Source organism: Neofelis nebulosa, chromosome 7 (assembly GCF_028018385.1).
Source record: "Neofelis nebulosa isolate mNeoNeb1 chromosome 7, mNeoNeb1.pri, whole genome shotgun sequence".
Classification (NCBI taxonomy): Eukaryota; Metazoa; Chordata; class Mammalia; order Carnivora; family Felidae; genus Neofelis; species Neofelis nebulosa.
In genome coordinates this window covers 101,196,879-101,217,919 of record NC_080788.1, presented here as the reverse complement: position 1 = coordinate 101,217,919, position 21,041 = coordinate 101,196,879, and the positions used below count along the sequence as shown (strand labels likewise).

At 37.4% G+C, this 21,041-nt stretch overlaps 1 protein-coding gene across 5 annotated transcripts in view; it reads left to right on the top strand.

Annotated features, from left to right (window-relative positions):
- TXNDC16 (thioredoxin domain containing 16) overlaps nt 1-21,041 on the top strand; it is a 136,784-nt gene that overhangs the window by 3,001 nt on the left and 112,742 nt on the right. For 3 of the 5 annotated variants that reach the window (XM_058739056.1, XM_058739054.1, XM_058739058.1), the window contains exons 2-6: nt 5,788-5,909; nt 7,005-7,310; nt 8,792-8,874; nt 14,181-14,254; nt 15,088-15,162. In XM_058739056.1, the coding sequence (XP_058595039.1) occupies nt 7,148-7,310; nt 8,792-8,874; nt 14,181-14,254; nt 15,088-15,162 (395 nt within the window). In that variant the 5' untranslated portion in view covers nt 5,788-5,909; nt 7,005-7,147. Of the gene's footprint in view, nt 1-5,787; nt 5,966-7,004; nt 7,311-8,791; nt 8,875-14,180; nt 14,255-15,087; nt 15,163-21,041 lie in introns of those variants that run through there. The other 2 variants (XM_058739055.1, XM_058739057.1) reach the window with 2 other exon arrangements.

Sequence of the window (21,041 nt, the reverse complement as noted above, 5' to 3'; positions counted from 1 at the left end):
AGAGCCCGATGCAGGGCTCCAACTCACAAACTGTGAGATTGTGACCTGAGCCAAAGTCAGTCACTTAACCAACTGAGCCACCCACGCGCCCCAATTTCCTGTGAATTCTTTCACATTTTCTGCTTTAAAAATCTAGTATATGTATTTATGTTCAAGTCACTCTCCCCTTAGCTATTATTAAAACCGATAAGGCTAGGCTGGGTTATACTGTAATAACAACCCCCAAACTTCAGTGGTTTAAAGCAAGTGTTTAATTTCTGCTCTCTCTGGGTTATCTGGGAGCTTTGCCTTATGTTGTCCTCTTTCTGAGACTTGGTTCAGCAGAGAAGGCCTCATTTTTTTTTTTCATTTTTAAAAATTTTTTATTCATTTTTGAGAGAGAGCACAAGCTGGGTTGGGGCGGGGGGGGGGGGGGTGGGGAGGGAGGGAGACGGAGAATCTGAAGCAGGCTCCAGGCTCTGAGCTGTCAGCACAGAGCTCGAAGTGGGGCCCGAACCCATGAACTATGAGATCATGACCTGAGCCAAAGTCGGATGCTTAATCGACTGAGCCACCCAGGTGCCTGAGAAGGCCTCATTCTGAGTGTTATCATTCATTACAGCAGAAGAAAAGTGAGTTGTGATTCATGAAACGTATATATTGACTCTTTCTTTAAAATTTTTTTAATGTTTATTTCCTAAGAGAAAGAGAGAGACAGAGTATGAGCGGGGGAGGGGCAGAGAGAGAGAGAGACATGGAATGGGAAGCAGGCTCCAGGCTCTGAGCTGTCAGCACAGAGCCCGACGTGGGGCTCGAACTCATAAACCATGAGATCATGACCTGGCAGAAGTTGAATGCTTAACTGACTGAGCCACCCAGACCCCCACCCCCCTGCCTGTATATATTGACTCTTTTTTTTTTTAATTTTTAATGTTTGTTTATTTATTTATTTATTTATTTATTTATTTGAGGGAGGGAGAGAGAGAGCATGAGCAGTGAAGGGCAGATAGAGAGGGAGACACAGAATCCTAAGCAGGCTCCAGGCCTCTGAGCTGTCAGCACATAGCCTGACACGGGGCTTGAACTTATGAACCACAAGTTCATGACCTGAGCCAAAGTTGGATGCTCTACCAACTGAGCTACTCAGGCACCCCTATATTGACTCTTAAAAGCTCCCAGAAGTTACATATGTCACTGTACATTTCATTGGCCAAATCAAGTCACTTCCTATTTCAAGGAAGTGGAGAAGTACAATTTTAACATGTGTAGAGAACTAGAAACATTTGAACAATCCACCATTTTTGTCAACAGATATTCTCCTTCTTACATGTAATTCATCTTTGGCCCTTCCCAATGGATATAGCCCTCAAATCCCATTCAATCACTGTACCAAGCTCAACAGTCCAGAATCTCTAAGTAATGCCCAGTAGTGTTAATGTCTTAGGACATTATAAGTTACCTGTTTCCCACCTCCACTTGGATACATAGGATAGTGTAGGGACAAATAACTATAATACATGTGCCAATTTGGAGAGGGGAAGAATGGAAGACATACACCAGACTTTAGACTGTAGCAACTTTGAAATATCACTGGGCAGATATTGTTAGGGCTTTTGTTCTGTTCACTGGTTTCTCTAGGTCAGTGCTTCTCAAACTATCTGCTAAGAATGACCAGTTTTTTAAAATTCCAATTTACTTTGAATTTTTGTTAAATACAATAAAAATGAATTATAAGAAAAATAAAATGAAAACACCTAGCACATGACAAGCCTGTTAAAAATTTTTTAGATTCATAAAACACAAAACTACTGTGTAAAAAGGACTATAAAAACTTTTTGACATTTGTTCTCAATTTCTTTGTTTATCTCATTATTGTAGACCAGTATCGAATAGTTCATATTCTGGCATATGCCCTGGGGCATAGTTCTCCATGGTCCTTGGCTTTACTCTGCAAGAGGTCTTTCCGTCTTTATTATCTTTGCCCACATCTGAAGTTGGCTTTGGATAGTATGGCCCCTTTCCATGGCTGAGCAGCTTGTCAGCTTGCTCTCTGACAGAAGGGTGGAGGCTAAAGGACTGTGTAAGTATTAACCAGCTAGTCTCTTGGATGGCAGTGGTTCTTTGACTACCTTTCTTTGAATATCTTATTAAACATAACCAACAGCAACTATCACACAGTGTTCATCTTCTGACTACCAGCCTCCTCTCTTAGGGCCATAAAGAGGTTCATTAGCCACACAAGCCTGGGTACATGCTCATTATAAATTCATTAAGTATGTGTCACCTCCAAATTATTATAGTGACCGTTTCAGCAAATGTTTTGTCACTCCTTACTGTGGATTGCCAAGCTCCAGTCTCTGATGAAAGTTTCCTTGATTAGATCCTGAACAGTCCTTGCTTCTTGGCCTCTAAGCCAATGTTTTGGGGTTCTTGTTAAGGTAGCACCTCATTCTAGTTTGTATAATAGTGAAGATAAACTAGATTATGCTGTAGTGATGACCCCTCAAATCACAGTAGTTTAAGGCAATAAGGTTGATTACCTCCTATGTCACATGCTAATTGCAAATCAGTGAGGGTTCTCTGTTGTGCTCATTCTGGGACTCATGCTGAGGAACAGCCACAAATTGAGCATTTTTAATGACTGTGACAGAAGAAAATAAATCCTGCCCTATCACACACTGGCTATTAAATTGTTGCCTGAAAGAAACATGAGCTTTTGCTTACATTTATTAGCCAGATTAAGTCACACAGTGGGCACAGCTAACTCACTACAGGTGGGAGGTGCAGGAAGCTAAGTGTAATCTCAACTTCTACAGAACTGGAACTATTTACCCCATACCAATGAACTACTACACCAAGGTACCAACGTCACATTTCTCAAGGTATTCATCTCTTTATTGATATTTAGATTTTGAATCATTAAGTATTGTTTTCTATTCTACTTTCTACCTACTGGAGGGAAAAAGTCACCGAGTACCTTTTGTATCTTTGCTTTTACTCTGTTCTTGCTGGTCTTCTCATTCCCCACCCTTTCCCATCAAAATTTCTCTTTTTAATTTAAAGATATTTTTATGTGGAGAACATGTCTCTGGGCAAATGCATTTTATTTTCCATGCATGTGAAATGAACAGTCTTCTGTGGCCCCACAAGGATAGGTTGGATTAATATGAGTAGAAGCTATGGAAAATTTGATTACATACAAGTAACAACTTTAATTCTTATTTTATTTTATTCCAGTGTAGTTAACATACAGCATTGTATTAATTTCAGGTGTACAGTGTAGCAATTCAACAATTCCATATGTTACTCAGTGCTCATCCAGATAAGTGTATCCTTAATCCCTTTCACCTGTTTCATCCCCCTGCCACCCTCCCCTCTGGTAACTCTTTGTTCCCTGTAGTTAAGAGTCTGTTTTTTGATTTGTCTCTCTTTTTTTCTTTGTTGTTTTGTTTTATTTCTCAAATTCTGCATGTGAGTGAAATCATATGGTATTTGTTTTTCTCCTACTTATTTGCTTAGTATTATACCCTCTAGATCCATCCATGTTGTTGCAAATAGCAAAACTTCATTGTTTATTTTGGCTGAATAATATTCTATTATGTGGGTGTATGTATGTATATATATGTATGTATGTACATACTTACATATGCATACCACATTTTCTTTACTCATTTACCTATGGATGGACACTTGGGCTTCTTCCATAATTTGACTATTGCGAGTAATGCTGCAGTAAACATAGAAGTGCATATATCTTTTTATATTAGTGTTTTCATATTCTTTGGGTAAATACCCAATAGTGCAATTACTGGATCATAGGGTAGTTCTATTTTAAATTTTTTGAGGAACTTCCATACTGTCTTCCACAGTAGCTGCACCAGTTTGCATTCCCACCAACAGTACATGAGGGTTCCTTTTTCTCCACATCCTTGCCCGTAGTTGTTGTTTTTTGAGCTTTGATTTTAGCCATTCTGACAGGTTCGAGGTGACATCTCATTGTGGTTTTGATTTGCATTGGCCTGATGATGAGTGATGTTGAGCGTATTTTCATGTGTCTGTTGACCATCTGTGTACCATCTTTGGAGAAATGTCTGTTCATGTCTTCTGCTCGTTTTTAAATTGGATTACTTGGGGTTTTTGTTTTTTTGTTTTGTTGTGTTGGGTTTTTTTTTGGTTTTTGTTTTTTGGTTTTTTTTGGTGTTGAATTATGTAAGTTCTTTATATATATTTTGGATACTAACCCTTTCTTGGATATGTTATTTGCAAATCTTCTCCCATTCAGTAGATTGTCTTTTAGTTTTGATAGCTGTCTCCTTTGCTGTGCAGAGCTTTTTATTTTGATATAGTCCAAATACAATGACTTTAACTTTTCAATCAAAATGAAAAGGTATTTAAAGAGTCAGATGGTTTTATATAAGACTTCAAAAGTCCCCTTGGTGTCTTCCCCCTCCAATTTCTTATTCTTTAGGGGGAATTATTTCAATTGTTCCCTATTTCTTTTGGCATTCATCTTCCTATTTCCAATAAACTTGGCTTTTGGTCTTGTGAAAGTGAAGATTTAGCTCTTTTATTTCTTTTCCCATACTAATTGTATGTTCCCTTACTTTCTGTCTCCCCATCCTCTGAACTGTGGTTGTCATAGATTTGGTTAAATCATTATTCAGTGCTTATTTTATTAAGACCACATAAACTATATTTCTGGTTGATCTCTGCAATATTCTCTGCTTTAAGTAATTACTTAAATAATCAAATTTATCAAAGATGGAAAAATTGCAAAGGTTACAGTTACTAATGAATTCCTATCCCTGAAAATATGTATGTCAGAATAATCACCAACATCTCTAATTGACCAAATGCGTAGTACTTCAACATCTATAATTTCATTTGTCCAATGAAATAGATGTGGGAAAGTATTCTAGCCCTGAATGTGCAGTTAGACCTTTTACTGCTACAAAATTCATTCTAGGGGAAAAAATAATGTGTTAACCCTACTGTCCAATTTAGTGTTAAAATAACTGAATTATAACCACAAGTCCAGGAAAAATTATATTTATACTTGACTCGTTCAAATGTACTTTTACTTAAAAGGTTCATTTTTAATTAGGTTTTGGTTATTTCATATAGTAAATACATTATATAGTTATTCCCTTAGCCTCAGGATGCATGCATTTCCCTTCCCCCCAATAAAGAAAATATTGAATGACCTATTTTAAACCATCCTCATTAATATAAAGTGGCTTTAAAATACACTGGTTTAAAATGGCTAAAATGTGTAATCAATGTTAATGCCAAGGATACTCCCTAATTATATCATTAAAATTACTTTTTTATATGCCTCTCACTCACAGTCCTCACTCATTCTACTTGAATTTTTGAACTCTTGGCTCATTATTAAATATTGATGACAAATTTGTTCACTGATATAAATTAGCTCTAATGAAAAGAATGTTAAGAAGTAATTAGTAATTAGCTCCTTTTTTAGGAATACCTGCTTTTAAAGGAGAGGTATTATATGCTTACTGATCATATTGAAAGAGCAGATTAAGTATCTACTACAATCTTCCCTAAATTTTCATTCTTTTATTATTTTATTTCTTACAGAAAGTCTACCCCTCTCATTGTGAGTAACTTTTTGCTATTTTTTTCTGTCTCTTGTTTTCAGATAGTGATCTTTTGTTTGAAAGGTAGGGGTTCTATTTGAAATTAAAAAAAGTTAAAAATCTCACCTATACCTGTGGGTATGTCTCTCCCTTCTGGAAGTATGATATTTTTATATTATATTAATTTTCCTAAACTGTCTTCTTTTAGAACTTAGATACTATAGATCATCAGTGGAAAACTTCCTGAAAGAAGAAATTGTTGGAGAGAAATATGAAAGTGGCAAAATGGGAGACAAAGAATTGACAACAGATGTAGAGGACAGCATGGAAGTAAGTGCAGCATGGAAGAAGAGAGGAGAGTATTGAAACAAGTCTGAGTTCAGAAGGTGGAGTTGAATTAAAACTTGGGTTGAAAAAGATACTTAAATGGCTAAGCTGTATAAGTAAGTCTAAGTCGTATACTTAAAAAAGTGTATTTATGGGGCACCTGGGTGGGTCAGTCAGTTAAGCATCTGACTTCAGCTCAGGTCAAGCCCCGTGTTCAAGCCCCGTGTTGGGCTCTGTACTGATGGCTCAAGCCTAAAGCCTGCTTTAGATTCTGTGTCTCTCTTGCTCTCTTTCTCTCTGCCCCTCCCCCACTTGTGCGCACACACACTCTCTCTCTCTCTGTCTCTCAAATAAACATTAAAAAGTTATAAACAAATAAAATGAAAACTATATTTAGAAGGAACATTATTAGGTTTTTTAATATGAAATTTATTGTCAAATTGGTTTCCAAGTTTTTTTTTTAATTTTTATTTACTTTTGAGAGAGAGAGAACATGCATGCATGCATAACAGGGGAGGGGAAGAGAGAGAGGGAGACAGAGGTTTCGAAGCAGGCTCTGTACTGATAGCTGCTAGCCCCATGTGGGGTTCCAACTCATGAACTGCAGGATCGTGACCTGAGCCAAAGTTGGTCGCTCAACCAACTGAGCCACCCAGGTGCCCCTTAAATAGTTTTAATAGCTATCTTCCAGGAAATTTAAAGTAAAAAGAATGTAAACATAATAGATGTAGGTTTTGGATGCCTCACTCCCATGGTAATGGTATGAAATAACTGAGTATTCATTGTAAATCTACTTTGGGTAGAGAAAGATAAAATGACCAATTTAAAACAAGGATTGGATAAGGTTTGAGACTTAGTTTTAGAACCCTTAAAAATGACAATTAGCTTAACATACTCTAGTAAAGATCTATTAAACATAAAATATTTCATATTGTATTTTCTGGATATCTTTGATATCTTTTGCAAGTATCCAGAATCAATCGTATTATCAAATCAATGTCATTATAGATATCCCTCTCAAATGTTTACTGGAAGGAAATAGGAAAGTATTAACAAAATCAGATACGTAAGTAATGTCTTACATTATTCTTCTTGCAGATTTTACTTCATTCATTTGTTTAACAAATTTATTCGGCAAAACTTTGTTGAATACCTACCGTTGCTAGGTATTGTCCTAGGCAACAGAACACAGCAGTGAACAAAACAGACAAAAATCTCCTGCCCATGTACAACTACAGCTGATGATGTCTTCCAGTTTCAATATATATAGAGTTGGCATCTCTTTTGTCATGATGTGCATTTTTTATAAGTCAGCAGTAGACTCTCTATCAGAACTGAGCCCTCAGAAATACTTCAGTACATTGCAACCGGGAAAAGCCTCCTTAGCTTATTTTTGTCAAGCCGGTAAGTATTTTTTATATTCTGACGTGATTTTTGTGATGTTGCTCTTGCTATTTAATCAGTAGTATTGCTGGGATACTGTCAAGATTAGTATTGGGGCGCCTGGGTGGCTCAGTCGGTTAAGCGGCCGACTTCGGCTCAGGTCACGATCTCGCGGTATGCGAGTTCGAGCCCCGCATCGGGCTCTGTGCTGACAGCCCAGAGCCTGGAGCCTGTTTCAGATTCTGTGTCTCCCTCTCTCTGACCCTCCCCCATTCATGCTCTGTCTCTCTCTGTCTCAAAAATAAAATAAATGTTAAAAAAAAAAAATTAAAAAAAAAAAGATTAGTATTATGTGCTATAAAGCTGTTACTAAAATATATATGCCTGAGTTTAAATCATGATTGTGCCAGTTGACCTTCTGTGTGATTTTGGTTAAATCACTTAGCCTCTCTGTGTTTTTGTTGTCATCCATAATGAGGAAATAATACTTTATAAATTTGTTGTGAGGATTAAATGACTTTATTCATGTGACTTAGTCTTTAGGAAATACTAGATAAGAATTAGCTATTAGTAGAGTAACACCTGAATTTCATCCAGTCCTTTAAAAAAATTTTTTTATAACGTTTATTTTTGAGAGAGAGAGAGAGAGAGAGAGAGAGAGAGAGAGACGGAATGTGAGTGGGGGAGGGGCAGAGCAGAGAGAGAGAGGGAGACACAGAATCTGAAGCAGGGTCCAGGCTCTGAGCTATCAGCACAGAGCCTGTTGTGGGGCTCAAACCCATGAACCGCAAGATCATGACCTAAGCTGAAGTCCGATGCCTAACCAACTGAGCCACCCAGGCGCCCCTCATCTAGTCATTTCTGAAAGTATACTTCTTGATATTTTTAGCAAGTGGACATGTTTAAAGTATTTTAAAACTTTAAGTGAAGAATTAGTAATGCTTTTATTTAATACTCTGCTTTAGTATACCATTAATTACACTGATTAACCAATGTAAGTATTGAACATAACTAAAAATGTAATGGTCTCATTTAAGTCTTTATGCCTTAAAAAATACTATCCCTGGAATTAGTAAGTGAAATTAATCCATGTTTCTGTTGGTCCTTGTAATTGTGGTTTGAAAATGGTATTTTAAAATCATTTTGAAAGTTTTGTGCATGTATACATGTGTGTTGTGTATATGGAAACTTGGAAAAATAATGCCGAATGTTAGCTTTGAATTAAACATTTATTTATTCTTATTTTAGAAATTTTTAAAATTCACTTACAAAATTAAAATCATCATAAAAACATTAGAAATAAGAATAATGAGGCAATAAGAAGTAAGGGTATAAAATTATATAACCAGGTATGTTTACTTGATTATTGGTTGTATTGTATATACTTGTTGGGCAAACCAATCCATTTCTTTTTCAGTTTGCAGCTTTGGGCCTTAATTTTAAAAATTCATCTTTCCTAAGGAGCGAGCCATAAAACATTCATAAAACATTTCTTATTTTAGATTCTCCAAGAACTTCCATATTTCTTGAAGAACTGAATGAGGCTGTTAAACCTCTCCAGGACTTTGGAATTTCAGTTGCAAAGGTAGAAAGATATTTTTTTGTTACTAAATTATTAGTGACAAACATTTTATAATTATATGACTTAATGCTGAGTATCTAAAAATACTTACGTTTCAGATCTTTTTCCAAACTGGAAAAATATTTTTTTTCTACCTTTTTTTCATAAGAAAAAACAGAAGCACAGAAGATACTTCCAGATTATGGTGTAAATTAGTACATGTAGATAAAGAAAAAAGCTGTTCAGAATTTTTTGTTAGCTTAGAACTTAATTTGTTTTATAAACTGTTTCAGTTTTTAATGCTATACTTAGGCTTTTTTGCTTTGTTTTGCCTGACAAATATAGTAGATCTCCACATTCAACTATTTATTAAATTTCTATTAGCACAAACTGAAGTATCAAAATTGAGGTAATTGAAGTATTTTTTTGTTTTCTGTTCTTCTAAGTCTTTATAATTGCTTATGTTGCAGTTTTTCCTTTATTTTTAGGACAAAGTCAAAACAGCCTAACTTGAAATGACGTATTTAATTTTTTTCTCAAAGAATGTTCAAACTTGCCATGGAGTATTATGGAAAATTTCCACATGCATCATGGATTAGATAGCTACATGAGCTTTTCATTTACTTTAATCTTAGAATTTGTACCTCAGAAAATTGAATGATTAATAACCAAGTGATTATTAAATTCTGTCAGATTAGTGTCTGCCTGACTTTCTGTGTACATTTATTCTTTCTTAGTTCATTAGCCTTCTGCTTCTGAGAGATGGCTGCTGACCCACTTGGTCCCTGCAGCTAGAGTTCCCAGGGCAGGAAGCATAGAAAGGTTAACTAACGTTGCCTATTAAAGGGAAACTCTTCCCTCTATCCACAGAACACTTCTGACATCAAATGTGTGAGTTTTCTACACCAGTCACTTATGATACTGACCACCCATGTAACCCAGATCTCACAGGTTAAGGGCTTAGTCCTATAAGATTGCCCTCTACTTCAGATGCCAATCATAGGGAGTAGATTCTTAGGTTGCCTACAACTTCTGTCTGACTTGGCTATAAACTGGGAGCTCTCAAAACCCCCTCCTTGCTTGTTCAATAATTTGCTGTAATGGCACTCAGGACTCAAGAAAACACTTTGTGTACTATTACTGGTTTATTATGTGTGATAGAACTCAGGAACAGCCAAATGTAAGAGATGCATATGGCAAGGTCTGGAAGCCTTGAGCACAGGAGCTTCTGTCCTCTTGTAGTATGGGGTGTTTCACCTTCCCGTTACTTAGATGTGTTCACCAGCCTGGAAGCTTTCAAGCCCTGTTATTTAGGGTTTTTATGGTGATTCCATTATGTGGGCACGATTGAGTAAATCATTGGCCACTGGTGATTGGCTTCATCTCTAGCGCAGAGGATGGGAGATGGGGCAGAAAGTTCAATCTTCTAATCATGCCTTTGTCTTTTTAGTGAGCAGCCCCCATCTTGAAGCTATCTAGGGCCCCCCAGTGATCAGTGTTTTAGCATGCAAAAAGATACTCTAGGAGTTTCCAAGGGTCTTAGAAGCTCTTCTATAAGGAACTGGGGTTAAGGACCAAGTGTTAGAACAAAGGATACTCCTAGCCCTCCTGTCACTCAGGAAATAACAAGGGTTTTAGGAATGTGTGAGGAACCAGGGGAAAAGACCAATTCTATATTTCTATGTCACTGCTAAACATTAAAAAAAAAGTCTTTTCTTAATTCAGTATATAACTGGGTTAACTTTGAACAGCTGATTACACTCTAGAATGATAATGGTGCTCATCTTTGAGGAGCTTTTAATAAAATTCTAGACTAAAGTTTAGAGATGAAATACTAAGTTTGTATGACATTCAAAAGGGATAATCATACTATTTATTTAGTAACTAGTAACTGTATATCTGGTAACTAAAATAGAATATTAAAGTTCATGCCTAGAGTGTTGCCTTTATGAACTAACAAAAACATAAAGTCTTGATTTTACAATTGAGGATGCTAAGCTGTGTGGAAACAAGACTGGTGAATAAGGCGGACAAATATTAAGTACCTAGCTCACTCTCTGCACATAATAAATATTTGGTAAATGTTTATGACATTGAAATGAGCTGCTTCATTTAGTTTTTTAGATAGATATGTGATAAAGACCCAGTTTATTTCTTTGGAGAGTTTAGATCCTAAATAGGGGAGATAAAACACAAATCACTTCAATAACTAGCAGAACATAATCGTTGTAATATGAGATACAGATAAAATGCCACTGAGGTTTAAAGAAGGGAAGCTCATATCTGATGGTCATGGCAGAAGGTCACGTATGGTATTTGGAAAGACTTTACAAAAAGTAGCATTTTGAGATTGTCTTGAAAAGTTAAGATTTCAGGAGGCAGAGGTAGATGAAGAAAACACTAAAATATAAATGTACTAAATGTTCCAGTTAAGACAAAGATTGCCAAGCTGAGTGCAATAACCAAACCCAAATGTATGCTATTTAGAAATGCATCTTAAAATAAAGTCAGTCTTCAGATATCTTCAAAGTATTGAAGGAAGGAAAAAGATGTATCATTAAGTGATGACCAAAAGGAGGCTGGTATAGTTATCTTACTATATCAAAGTAGACTTTAAAACAAAAAACCTTTGAATCATCTTTGACTTTTTGTCATAACCAACCCATCAATAAACCTTTAGGTTCTACTATCAAAACTTCCCAAATCTTAGCACTTCCTGCACCTCCACTTTGACCCCTGTTGTCCAGACCTTCATGACTTCTCATCTGGGAAACTATCATAGCCTTCTAATAATTGGCCTTTCTCTTTTCCTCTTGTCCTACTAAATTCTTCTCTATGCATAAGTCAAATGTGTCAGGTCACATTGCTACCCCTCCAAAAGGCTTCCTGTTACAGTTAGGATAAACTTGAAACTCTTCACTCTTATGGACACTGGCTTCCTCTCATTTCTTTTTCTGCCTCTCCAACCTGCTCAGTTTGTTCCTGACACCTACAAGTCATCTTTTTGTTACCTGAACCTGCTTGATGTATTATTTCTACAAGGCCTTTGCAAGTATTTTCTCTTCTGTCAGAACTCCTCTTTTCAACATACTTATATAATAGTATGCATCACTACATTGCTTCAGTTCTTTGTGCAAAGGTCACCTCCCCTCCCCCCACCAAGCCTTCCTTGATTACCTGTATAAAATGTCCTGTTACATACTATCCCTTTACTGTTTTTTTAATTTGTGGGACTTAATGCTGCATATTAATTAGTTTTTAAAATTGTCTGTCTCTGCTTTTAGAATGTAAATTCTAAAGATAAAAATCTTAATTGTGCCCCCAGTGACTAGAAGAGTGACTAACATATGGTAGGTGTTCATATATATGTTAAACGGCTGAATGGAAAAATATTGTCCTAATGTTAACCATCCCCTATGCTCTGACTTAAAAAAAATTTTTTTTAGTGTTTATTTTTGAGAGACAGAATGCAAGCAGGGGAAGGGGCGGGGTGGGGTGGACAGAGGATCTGAAGCGGACTCTATGCTGACAACAGAGAGCCCAATGTGGGGCTCAAACTCACATACCACGAGATCGTGACCTGAGCTGAAGTTGGCCACTCAACTGATTGAGCCATCCAGGTACCCCTAAAGAATTCTTTAAAAAGTTACATATGCTAAAATTCACTCTTTTTGGTTATGGCAGTATTCCAACTTTTAATTCTAATTTCTCTATTCCTGGTATTTTTTTTCTGAGTATCAGTTCTCCTTTTGTAGCTTTTGAAAACAAATGTAGCTTCCCTAGTTGTCATTCTGCTTCCTCAAACTCCATTAAAATTAAATTGAATGACACACATACAAAACAGCCAACCCATTTAAAAAACAAAATCAAAACTTACAAAATCTAAAATGAAATGACTGTTTTTCTTCTAACCTTAGTTTAGTGTAAATTTTGTTGGTGGCTACCCTTTGCCCCATCTAGAAACCTCTTCATTCTTTTTATCTCCTTCTTTTTTCCTTTATTCCCTACTGCATACACGTGCTCAGTCTTCTCCCTAGTTTTACTTACTGTATTGGTGAGAAATCTCTCAAATCTCTTCTGTCCTTTTCTGCTTTACTTCAGATCTCATTCATCCTTGCCCTGTACTGAGGTGATACTCGTTTAACTTTCCTGCTTATCTTTGTGTTCCCTTGCCTTCCATTACATCTTCATGTTGCTGTTTCTGTTGCATCATCCTCAGCAAGGGTTTATCCTTTAAAGATGCTTCATGGTCCATAATTACTGCTGGCACTGTCTTGTCTGTTTTTTGTCAGGAAGAAGTGGGAAAAGTGTAAGTCAGCTCTCCTTTAAGAACCTTCTTTGATTCGACCCCAGTAACTTCTCCCTAACATTGTTTGCCATCTATAGTTGTTGGGGAACCTGGAAAAGTCTTTCACTGGGGGCATTTGTGTTTAGGGAAGTTCTGCTAATAAAACAAAAGGGAAGGATGGATTTTGGATAAGAAACCAGCAGTGGGACATCTGGGTGGCTCAGTCAGTTAAGCATTTGACTCTTGATTTCAGCTCAGGTCAAGATCTTGTGGTTCATGAGGTTGAGCCCCATGTTGGGCTCTACACTGACAGTGCAGGGTCTGCTTGGGATTGTCTCTCTCTCCCTGTCTCTCTCTGCCTCTCTCTCTCTCTCTCTCTCAAAATAAACAAATGTTTAAAAAGAAAGAAAAAAAAAAAATAGAAACCAGCAGTATCTGCTGTACCTGTGTTCCAGCTGCTGAGATGCTTTCATGCTCTCAACTTACCATGTACTTCTGTTTCTTGGCTTTTGCTCATGATTTTTTGTCCTGCCTAAATGGTTTCTTTCCTTTTCTACCTGGTTACCTTGTACTTGTTCCATAAGATTGAATTAAATTTAAACTCTGAAGTATAATTAAATATAACTCTTAGGTATAGAAACACTTTCTCTGAGGTAACCCACTTGAATAAATGAGCGATTATAGGATACAAATCAGAAAGAAAAGTAAAATAAAAAATGTGAGGGGATCCTGGGTGGCTCAGTTGGTTAAGCGTCTGACTTCGGCTCAGGCCATGATCGCACAGTTCACAAGTTCAAGCCCTGCATTGGACTCTGTGCTGACAACTCAGAGTCTGGAGCTTCCTTCAGAGTCTGTCTCCCGCTCTCTCTGCCCCTCCCCCACTTGTGCTCGCTCTCGCTCTCTCAAAAATAAACATTAAAAAAATTTTTTTTTAATTTGACCTGGAGACAGATTTTACTGTTTAATTTTCCTTCTTGTTTCCATAACCAAGAAACTTGACCTTTTGATATATACTCTAAACCTTAAATATAATCTTTTAAAGGTTAATTGTGTCAAAGAAGAAACATCAAGATACTGTGGAAAAGAAAAGGATTTGATGAAAGTGTATTTATTCAGGTAAACTGTTTTTGAGTGTGATAGCCAAATTAAAGCTATACTTCTAGAATATTAAAATATATAAAATATCACTAAGCCAGGATAAAGTTGTATGCATGGGGGATTATATGAAGTTTAGCAAAAGGTCTAAGTGCTAGATTTGTTATCTGAACTTTAGCTTCTTTAGCTATAAAATTAGTTAAAATAGGTATAACAGCTACCTCACAGACTTGTTTTGAATATTACATGAGAATTCTTATGTAAACTACTACTATAAGTGCCTGGAAAGTAAGCATTTAACAAAGTTAGTGTTTTGAGTAGATCTCTCAGGTCCATATTTGGGTGTGAAAGAAAGGTATTTTTGAGACATCTGCCAATGTCCCAGTTACAGATTCCTCTCCACTTTGGTCTGCTAGTCTCTCTGAAGTTTCTCAAAATCTTTTTGTCAAACTCTTGGGATTTGGCCTAAGAAGTGAGGACAGATACTGTCTCCTCAGACCAATTGCTGAGGACACTTGTTTGTCTCTCCTATTTGTCTCCTTCCCAGCCCATTTAGGGAATCTGTGTGTATGTGACAAGGAGGTTGGTAGGAAGCTGTGTTGAGACTCATGTGTTTTCCTAGTTTTTTTGCCAAGTTCTGGGCCTACACTCTTCCAAGTCAACATATTTATTGAACGTATATTCAATAAATATTTGTGCATATTTTACCGTCAGCACGCTGATGGGTGAATGGGATAATGGATAACACCCAGGCTCTTAACATCAAAGAACTTACAACCTACTGTATTAGAAAGACAAGAAAAATGAGTTCCAGGGTAATATTTCTGTAATGCTTTTTTAAAATTTTTTTATAGGGGCAACATCTTACTGAGAGAATTCCCTACTGATACCTTGTTTGACGTGAATGCCATCATTGCTCATGTTCTCTTGTAAGTATAGGGGGTACTCATTCACTTATTGTTAATAATCTCTTGATTTCATTTTAGAAAACCACAACCCATTAAAATATTTTAGGGTTTTAACATTATATTCATAGGCATTAATTTCACACAAATTACTGGTCTGTCTTCCTACATAGAGGATCTAAAATTTCTTGACTGGCAAAGGATACAGATACATCTTTGTATAAAAGTAGGAGAGGGCACAGCAGGACCACATGGTCATAGTATTGCTTTTGCTTTTGAATGTACCTGTGAAGTAAGGATTTTACCAGGTAAGAAGTTTGTCTTTGCTGTTCTCACTAGGAGTTTTAAAATGTCTGGCATGCTTCTGACCCCAGCCTGATTTTTCTGGAGTCTGTAGCTCTGTGCCTGGTCAGTAGGTACAGAAACTGTGCAGATAGTCTCAGCACACATTGTAGTGTTTACTGAGAGAGAGAGTGAATCTAAATTTAACTTCTATGGCATGGAGTCTTTAGACCTGGGGTTTAGGCCTATGTGGAGTCCATTTGTGCAGTCTCCTCCTGAATGAAGTCTGATACTCTCTTTGGTGACAGCTGGAAACTACAACTTCATTAGGGACACAAGTTAACGTGGACTTTTCCAGTTTAATGTTGAGCTTGGACTCTTCGCCACTAAGACCTTTGCTGACACTGTGTTTGTTTTCTGCTTGGCTCCCCTCTTTCTTCTCTCTGACTGGATTCCCATAAAAATTGGGTGAAAGTTAAACGACAAGACACAAAACTTAAAGGTGGAAGGTTGTGGTTATCACTTTGCAAATGGATACTTTTAAATGTTCCAGTACTAATTATATATTAATGAAAAGTTCTTAGAACTCACTGACAACCATGGAGTCTAAGGCCTCCATGAATGGTTTCTATGTGTGCTTGGACTTCTAGGCTGTGCAGAGACTTCCCCCCCTAGAGAAAGGTGTCTTCAGGGTGGGGGTCATAAAAAGCTTAGCAAAGTCCTAGTTTTAATAGATATGATGCTTGTTCTCAAGAAGCTCCCTAGTTTCTGCCATTTTTACAGTGGATACCTAATGACAATCTTTGACCCAGATATGAGAGGGTGAAGAGACAGAGAAAGAAGATTCTTTGAGGGTTAGGGAGGCAATACTAAGATTTAAGATTGTCTTTGACAAGTTTGATAGCAAATCCTGGAGCAGCAGGCCCATGTTGGACAACCTGCTGACAAAGTGGTTTTAAAACAGTTGGGCCTTAGTGTGGAGAGGCTGTCGATGCTGGGAACTGGTTACCCCATGGGGCTTGTGTCATTCAATCCTCCTGTAGGAGTGTCCTATTCCTAGTGCTGTGCTAATGCTGATTCATAGAATACTAATTCCACAAATAGATGATTCCCCATGTTTCTGCTATGTACCTGATACTCAGTAGGCATTGGGGATACATAATAGAAAAATATATGACTTCTGTTCTCTAGGAATTTAGTGTTTTGTTAGATACATAAACAGAAAATATTATGTAGTAAGTAAAATAGAAGTTTGGTGCATAAGGCTTAAGGATCCACAGCATAGAGAATGGTTACTTGTGTCTAGAATGAGGGTGGATATTTGTTAAGAAGGCTTCCTGATGGATGTAGCACTTGGGATGATTCTTAAAGGATAAGTGAAGGTTTGCTTGGTGAAGAAACAGAAGGTGGGGAGGTCAGGGGACACTGTGAGCAAATGCATAGAGGTTAGAATAGTTTGGAGGGGGCAGTTTTTACTGGAGTATGAAATGTGAAGCAGGACATGAGAGCAGAAAAGTAGGTATGGGGTCAGATGAAGAGATATGTGTTTACCATGTAAAGAAGTTGTGGCTTTTGGGGTAGCCACTGAAGAGTTAGGAGTTCAGCTCCAGGCCAGAATCTTTGTGTCATCTATCAGGCCTGACAACAGGCATTTACAGGCTTTGTCTGGTAGGCCTCATGGGGGAAGGTGTCCTGCCCACACCAGACTTGGTGCATGCCCACTGCATTGCAGTTTTCTAGAGAAAGTTAAGGTCTAACTATCAAGCACCTCACAGTTCCAGTCCCTGAGGCCAGACATGCTCATGGGTACACCTGTATTTTTAGCCCAAGTGTCTCTATTTGAAGGCCTCATTATCAGGGACCTTGGCTGAGGCACCTCCTAGGTGCTTCCACTAAGACCTTATCAAGGGTCTTTGCTTGAGACACGTTTCTCCACTTAGTACCATTCCACTTCTGGCTCCTCCCCCTTTCTTTCTCCTGAGCCCCAGAGTCCATAAAGAGTCAGGAGCCATTTGTTTGGGGCCCCTGGGAATGCAGTGCCTCCCTGCACCTGAACTACACCCATATGACTCTGGCCTAATGCCAACCCATGGTCAGTGGGGCAAGGAATGGAACATTGTGGAGCTGGTGCCTCTCTTTTGGCCTCTGGCTCTTGCTATCACAGTAGGTAAATAAAGGCTTGATTGTTAAGTTTGGCTCATTGTCCTAACTGACCACCTCAACACCTGATTGCTCAACAGAGGATTTTAGGCAGATAAGTGATGTGATCAGAATAGTACTTGAAAGCTTTTTCTGGTGGGTGTGAGACAGATTTGTGAAGTCCAAGCACACATAGAAACCATTGTGTGTCCATTATGTAATCTAGGGAGATAAAATAAAGATAGCAAAGAGGGGATTTTCTTTTTAATGCTTAGGAGGTGAAATTAACTGGATTTAGTAAAAGTTAATTTGCTTACAATCATAAAACTACAAACTCTAGTTAATCCCTAATCTCTTCTTTTCTGTCTTTCCAATCTCACTCTATCCCAAATCCTTTCTGATCAACATCTGAAGTAGGCAAGGAAGGACAGGTTTACAGGGGAAGAGGAATCTACTTTAACAAGGGAATGCCCATCAGACCTGAGTCTAGAGTAGGCAGCTGTGAGGATTTGAGCCCTTGGGGAGTACAGGTCTAGGTGTTGTCAACATACGAGTTATCCAGGGAGCATCCTACACAAGACCAACACTTATGGGAAGAAGAAACTGAGGGGGAAAAATAAATTTCAAGAAAGAAGAATTGTAAAGAGGTAATGTCCTCATTTTAATTTAAAATGTAAGAAAAATGACTTGTGAAATATAGTATTTTACAAAAATTTTCAGTAGTGATATTTAGAATGTTGAAGGACTGTGTTAAATCGTGTGCCATATCATAGCTGCACCTTCCAAATAACCATGAGGGAAAAAAACGCCTTTCATTCTGTCATCCTACTTTTATGTGCTAAAACCATCGGTTTGAAATACCCAGTGTCTGGCAAGAGTTTCTCCCTCCTGTACTCTTTTGCAGTTACGTACTGTTCATTGAAATGAACTGCTGTTTGGTATCTTTTGCCCATTTTTCTATCATGTTTGAACTTTATTCTTATTAACTTCTAGATACTTTATATGAGGGAAACAAACTATCTTTCCTACCCCAAGTTTCTCATTTACCTTGTGAATTTCCTTTTTAAAGAATTATCTGTGCAAATTTATCTTTTCTCTTTTGACTTGTAGATGATACGCTTTACTGTGGTTTCCTTTATGCCATTGCTACAAAGGAATTTACCCCTTTAAAAAAATGAATAGCTATGACATGGGGCTCGAACTCACAAACCGTGAGATCATGACCTGAGCCGAAGCTGGACACTTAACTGACTGAGCCACCCAGGTGCCCCAGTTTCAAGATTTTTAAAAAACACTTAACTGATTTTATTTATTTTCAAGTTTTTAATTTAAATTCTAGTTAGTTAATACATAGGATATTTGGCTCCATCCATGTTGTTGGAAATGGCAAGATTTCATTCTTTTTGATGGCTGAATAATATTCCATTGTGTGTATATACTACATTTTCTTTATCCATTCATCAGTTGATGGACGTTTGGGCTCTTTCCATAATTTAGCTATTGTCCATAGTGCTGCTATAAACATCGGGTGCATGTGCCACTTCAAATCTGTATTTTTGTATCCTCTAGGTAAATACCTATTAGTGCAATTGCTGGGTTGTAGGGTAGATCTATTTTTAACTTTTTGAGGAACTTCCATACTGTTTTCCAGAGTGGCTGCACCAGTTTGCATTCCCATCAACAATCTAAGAGGGTTCCCCTCTCTCCACATCCTTGCCAACATTTGCTGTTTTGTGTATTGTTATTTTTAGCCATTCTGACAGGTGTGAAGTGATATCTCATTGTAGTTTTTTTTTTTTTTTTTTTTTTAATATTTAGTTTTGAGAGACAGAGAGGAACAGCACGAGTAGGGTAGGGACAGAGAGAGGGGGAGACACAGAATCCAAAACAGGCTCCAGGATCTGTGCTGACAGCACAGAGCCTGATGCAGGGCTCAAACTCGTGAACCATGAGATGATGACCTGAGTTGAAGCCAGGCACTTAACTGACTGAGCCACCCAGGCACCCCACTCATTATACTTTTGATTTGCATTTCCCTGGTGATGAGTGATGTTGAGCATCATTTCATGTGTCTATTGGCCATCTGTGTGTCTTCTTTGGAAAAATGTCTATTCATGTCTTCTGCCCATTTCTTAACTGGATTATTTATTTTGGGGTATTGAGTTTGATAATTTCTTTATAGATTTTGAATACTAACCCTTTATCAGATTTGTCATTTACAAATATCATCTCCCATTCCGTAGGCTGCCTTTTAGTTTTGTTGATTGTTTTCCTTCACTGTGCAGAAGCTTTTAATCTTGATGAAGTCCCAATAGTTCATGTTTCTTTTGTTTCCCTTGCCTCCAATGACATGTCTAGTAAGAAGTTGCTCTGGCCAAGGTCAAAGAGGTTGTTAGCTGTGTTCTCCTTTAGGATTTTGATAGTTTCCTGTCTCACATTTAGGTCTTTCATCCATTTTGAATTTATTTTTGTGTATGGTGTATGAAAAGTGGTCCAGGTTCATTTTTCTGCATGTTGCTCTCTAGTTTTCTCAACACCATTTGTTGAAGAGACTTTTTTCCACTGGATATTCTTTTCCTGCTTTGTCAAAGATTAGTTGACCATATAGTTATGGGTCCATTTATGGGTTTTCTGTTCTATGCATCTGTTTTTGTGCCAGTACCATACTGTCTTGATGACTACAGCTTTGTAATATAGCTTGAAGTCTGGAACTGTGATGTTTCCAGCTTTGCTTTACTTTTTAGGACTGGTTTGGCTATTCAAGGTCTTTTGTGGTTCCATACAAATTTTAGGATTGTTTGTTTTAGCTCTGTGAAAAATGCCTGAGGTATTTTGATAGCAGTTGCATTAAGTGTGTAGGTTGCTTTGGGTAGTATAGACATTTTAACAATATTTGTTCTTCTAATCCATGAGCATGGAATGTTTTTCCATTTGTGTACTCTTCAGTTTCTTTCATAAGTGTTCTATAGTTTTCAGAGCACAGGTCTTTTACCTTTTTGGTTAGGCTTATTACTAGGTGTCTTATTGTTTTGGTACAATTGTAAATGGGATCAATTCCTTGATTTCTCTTTCTGATGCTTCATTATTGGTGTATAGAAATGCAGGCAGTTTCTATATGTTGATTTTGTATCCTGCAACTTAACTGATTTTGTGTATCAGTCATTTGGGTTTTATACATAGAGTATCATGTTGTCTGTAAATAGTGAAAGTTTGACTTCTTCCTTACCAATATGGATGCCTTTTATTTCATTATGTTGTCTGATTGCTAAGGCTTAAGACTTCCAATACTAGGTTAAATTACAGTGATGAAAGTGGACATCCCTGCCTTGTTCCTGACCGTACAGTAAAAGCTCTCAGTGTTTCCCCATTGAAGGTAGTAGCTGTGGGTCTTTCATATATGACCTTTATGATGGTGAGGTATATTCCCACTATCCCACTTTGTTGAGGGTTTTTATCAAGAATGGATGCTGTTTGGACTCACT